The sequence below is a fragment of the Cenococcum geophilum genome, assembly GCF_001692895.1.
Source record: "Cenococcum geophilum 1.58 unplaced genomic scaffold K441scaffold_5, whole genome shotgun sequence".
NCBI lineage: Eukaryota > Fungi > Ascomycota > Dothideomycetes > Gloniales > Gloniaceae > Cenococcum > Cenococcum geophilum.
This window is the reverse complement of record NW_027137563.1, coordinates 2,525,074-2,529,630: the sequence shown is the minus strand read 5'-3', so window position 1 is coordinate 2,529,630 and position 4,557 is coordinate 2,525,074. Positions and strand designations below refer to the sequence as shown.

Below are 4,557 nucleotides of genomic sequence, written 5' to 3'. Positions count from 1 at the left end.
ATAAGAGTATGGTATAACAACCACCAACTAGGAGGTATAATATATATTCTTAAGTTAAAACGGGTTCGCGGAATAATTAACGCAAATATTTAGAGACCTAGAGGCAACTACTATGGTAGAAAGAAAGCTTTAAAACCTAGTATAAAGGACTTTAGTAATTAAGTATATAACGCAGTTTTAAATATTAATAATATAAGTTAAATAGAATAATAAGGCGCTTATAGCACAGCATAAGCAAAGACTTAAGGTAAAAGTTTAGGATATAATTATCCTAATAGAAGATACGGATACTCTTAGGGATTTAATTAATTAAGTAATTAAGATTAATAATAGGATCTACTAAAGAGAGCAGATTAAGAAGGGTTAGGATAGAGTTCTATAGTTATATAAGGCGCAGGGTATATAATAATAAAGTTAAGGTTAGAAACTATAGTATAGCGCAGAGCTAATAGATCTAAGTTGTAACGGCGCTGGGGCGCGTCACCTAGTCAGGGGTTCGCTTAAGGCTTGGCTTGTGTATTTAGACGTGGCCTCACCACCTTCTGCTCCTTACCTTGATATCTTTGTAATACAGCATTCGTTCGCTTCATCTTGCAAGCATTTGTTTAAGTCTACGTCAAGACATTTGTTTAATGGTTCGAGCCGTCACATTATATCAAGGTCCCTAGTCATACACAGGCTGCGGTATCTCAGGTCTCTGGTTTCTGCATAGGATCGTGCATGCGTGCGATAGCGACACCCTATAGCTTCTCCCAGGTTCTTAGGTCTTAGGTTACTCAGGCTCGTGTATCTTTTTACTTATCTTACCTTCTTTTACAATGGATCCGCAGCAGGCTTTTGAAAGCTTACAAAACTAGATCGCGCACCTGCAAGCAGAGATCCAGTTTTTACGTTCTTTTATTTTGACTACCCCCTCCCGACCGAAACCTTCCCTTCTTGATCCAGAAAAGTTCAACGGACATTCTTATAAATTTGATACTTGGCTGCCATCGATTAAGGCAAAGCTACGGGTTGATGGTACGGCTATTGGCGATACAGTTGCGCAGTTCTACTACGTATTCTTAAACCTCGAGAGCAGCGTACAGGCAATGGTTCTCCCCCAGCTCGGGCAGGCAGAGAAGTCAAATATATAGGATTACAATTCGATTCTAGACCAGCTGACGCGCGTCTATGATAATCCGAACAAGGTTTAAGAGGCAGAAGATAGGCTGCTGTCCCTACGTTAAGGCAACGACTCAGTACCGACCTATATATCAAAATTCGAACGCGTTTTGTACGAGNCATGTGGGCAGGATTGGCCAGACATTAATAAGATATCAATATTCAGGAACGGGCTGAGCTCTACTATCCGCAGCAGGCTTAACCAGCAGCTTAACCTACCGTAAAAATATTCCGATTTTGTTCGAACCGTACAATAACTAGCTGGCCGTTCGTCTTTTTATTCTACAGTACAACCTTCGAGCAATGGCAACTACCACCGTGGATCGGAGCCTATGGATATCGGTGCTATTGGAATTAATGTAATTAGTATCCCTAGTCCTCGATCTACCCTACGATCTACTAGTCCTCGATCTACCCCACGATCCACTACCCCCCCCACGGGGCCCCGCGCTCGATTAATGTCACCAGCTTACCGAGAACAATGTAGATTGGAAGGACGATGTATACGGTGTGGAGCACATGACCACTGGGTTGCAGACTGTTTATTACAGCTATATAGAAAACAGATTGATATAGTAACCCTCCGCAAGTAACAATTGGAATCAGATTTGGATATAGATGAGGAGATTGGTCGGTTATAAAGGGGTGAAATTTAATATATCAAAGCCTGAGGGCAGGCTTCTTCAAAAGGGGGGGTGATGTGTGCGTACAGGTCGGCGCGACCACGCTAAAATGTCGGCCCGATAGGCGAAACCTCCGCCTACCACACCAAACCCCACCCTGCCTCTCTTAATTTGACCTTACCTTTTACTTTATCTTTTCTTATATATATATCTTAAATCTATTATAATTTTTTTTAATATAATAATTATTACCTTAAAGAGCTATATAAGCTATTTATAGCCTATTTTATAGTAGTTTTAATAGTTTAAGCTATTTATAAAGCCTATTTAAAACAAAAATCCTATAAAGGTAAATAATAAGTTTTTTCTAATATATTTAAAATATGTTTCTAATACGTTTAAAATATATTTATAACTAGTTATAAACCTATTTTAGCTATATATAATTAAAATATATACTAGCGTCTATATATTGCTTGGCAGCTATTACGGACGCTTTAAGTATAATGTTACGACTACTAGGAGGGAAGTCGAAAGAAGCTAGTTAGTTGATTTAGGCACGGTCCAGAATGGAGCCGATAGAACTATATAACGAGGAATGGTAACCGAGGTTATATAATATGCTACGTATTAAATAAGAGGAATAAGAGGAACTTATATACCTTACGTATAAGACGTACATCATATATAAGAAGGATTTCTTAGGAGTACGGTTATGTATTTAAGGACCCTTAGTCCCTACCTAGATAGTTCCTTTCTTATAGTGATTCTTAGAATATAATTAGAGTTAATCTATTAGGCAACCACTCCACCAGTTATTATTATATTGTTAACTTTAACTTGCTTTACCTATATACCTAGCCCAATAATAAGCCCATTGTAGTTTCTGCTATAAGGTTCTATTATATAATTACTACCTAGTTATAGTAATAAGTATAAAAAGTCGAATAATATGCCACCAAAAGTAGCCACTATAACGCTATCGACGGCAGTAACTACTTTAAGATTAGAAAACGACACTAGTATAGCAGGTACTAACTTATAGCAACCTATAACGGTCGGATAGCTATAAGAGATAGTTAACTAGTTAATAGCAAATAATGCAGTGTTGGAAGAAAGACTTAATAGGATAGGAGCGGTAAAGATTAAGCTACTATTGATTAAAAGATTCTTAGGAGAGAGATTAAAGCTTAAAGGATTCCTTATGTAGATGCATTTTAAGGTCTTATAAGAAGGAGTAAAACTACTAATACCTATGGATCGAATAGCCTACACAGGACTATTCTTATTAGGAAAAGCACTTAAGTGGTTTAAACCTTATCTTACGGAGATATAGGCAAATGGAATAATAACTACCAATTAGGACGTGCGATTTATATTCTTAAGTTAGGAAGGATTTATAGAATAACTTACGCAGATATTTAGAGATCTAGAAGAAATAACTATAGCGGAAAGAAAACTCTAGAACCTTATGCAATGAACTTTAGCAATTAAGTATATAATATAGTTCTAGACACTAGCAATATAAATAAAGTAGAATAATAGGGTACTTATGGCATAGTATAAGCAAGGACTTAAGGCTAAAGTCTAGGACGTAATTATCCTAATAGAAGATGCGGACACCCTAAGGGAACTAATAGATTAAGCAATTAAGATTAATAATTAGATCTACCAAAGGGAACAGGTTAAGAGAGGTTAGGATAGAGTTTTATAGTTATATAAGGTGTAAAGTACGCAATAACTAAAGCTAAGTTAGAAACTATGGTACGGCGCAAAGCTAATAGACCTAAGTGGTACTAAAGAAGCCTATAAGAGATAGAGTAAGAAACTATAGAAACCTAAAAATTAAGAATCTAGTAATTATAGAACTAAAGAGTAGAGGTTAAACTAGGGATCTTAGTAGCAGAAGATATTTAGGCGGACTCTATAGCAAAGTTAATGGTTTAAAAATGGAGCTTATATAAATTACGGGAAATAAGGTTATTTTGCGAGGGATTATAAAGATAGTTAGAGTTACTATATAATAAAGGGAATAAGACTAATAGTAGTAGAAGATATATACGTATAGAGGGACGATAGTATGCTGCGAGGAATAAAAGAATATTTAATTAGAAGTTTCGCGTTCTATTATAACAACGTATACCGAATTTATAAGGACGCCAAGTACGGCGTAAGCTATTAGCTATAGGAGCTAAAATCTATATAGTATAGAGGAACTAATAAACCAGTTCGCAGATTAGATATTAAGGACAATAACTTTAAAATAGGCGAAATATTCCGTAATAATAAGGTAATAAAGGCGGCTTACTAGGAGTATATAGACCTTAAAGATATTATAAAAGAGGTAGAGAATAATTCTACTATAGAACAGGAAACATTAGTAGGGATTAAGACCCCACTAGATATAATGTCTATTGCTTTATAAGACGTAAGAGAAGTAGGATAATAAATTATTTTGGCACTTAATAAAGGCAAGAAGCTAAAGGCTTAAGATTCTTAAGATGAAATAAGGTAGACCTAAGGACCTATAATAGACAGAAACTGATAGAGTAGGGCAGTAGCTTAGTTTAAAGACGTATAAATAAGCTTGGGATAGAGTTTCCTATAGGTACAAGACTTTTAAAGTAAGATGAGTGAGATTTAAGACTCTTAAGATAAGATAAGAACACTAAGCAAGCCTAAATAGACTAAGGCTGGAGTAAAGCTTAAGTTAGAAGCAAGCTTAGGATTAAGAATCCTATAGAACTAAGATTTTAAGTAATAAATAAGGACT

General features: G+C 35.8%; 1 protein-coding gene across 1 annotated transcript; it reads left to right on the top strand.

Moving 5' to 3' along the window:
* Positions 1–868: 868 nt before the first annotated feature.
* On the top strand, positions 869–1,382 carry K441DRAFT_733472 (uncharacterized protein; the record flags this gene model as incomplete). Its single annotated transcript, XM_067654255.1, has 1 exon — positions 869–1,382. A coding segment is annotated over one exon (265 nt), but the record flags the coding sequence as incomplete, so codon positions are not given.
* Positions 1,383–4,557: the final 3,175 nt, after the last annotated feature.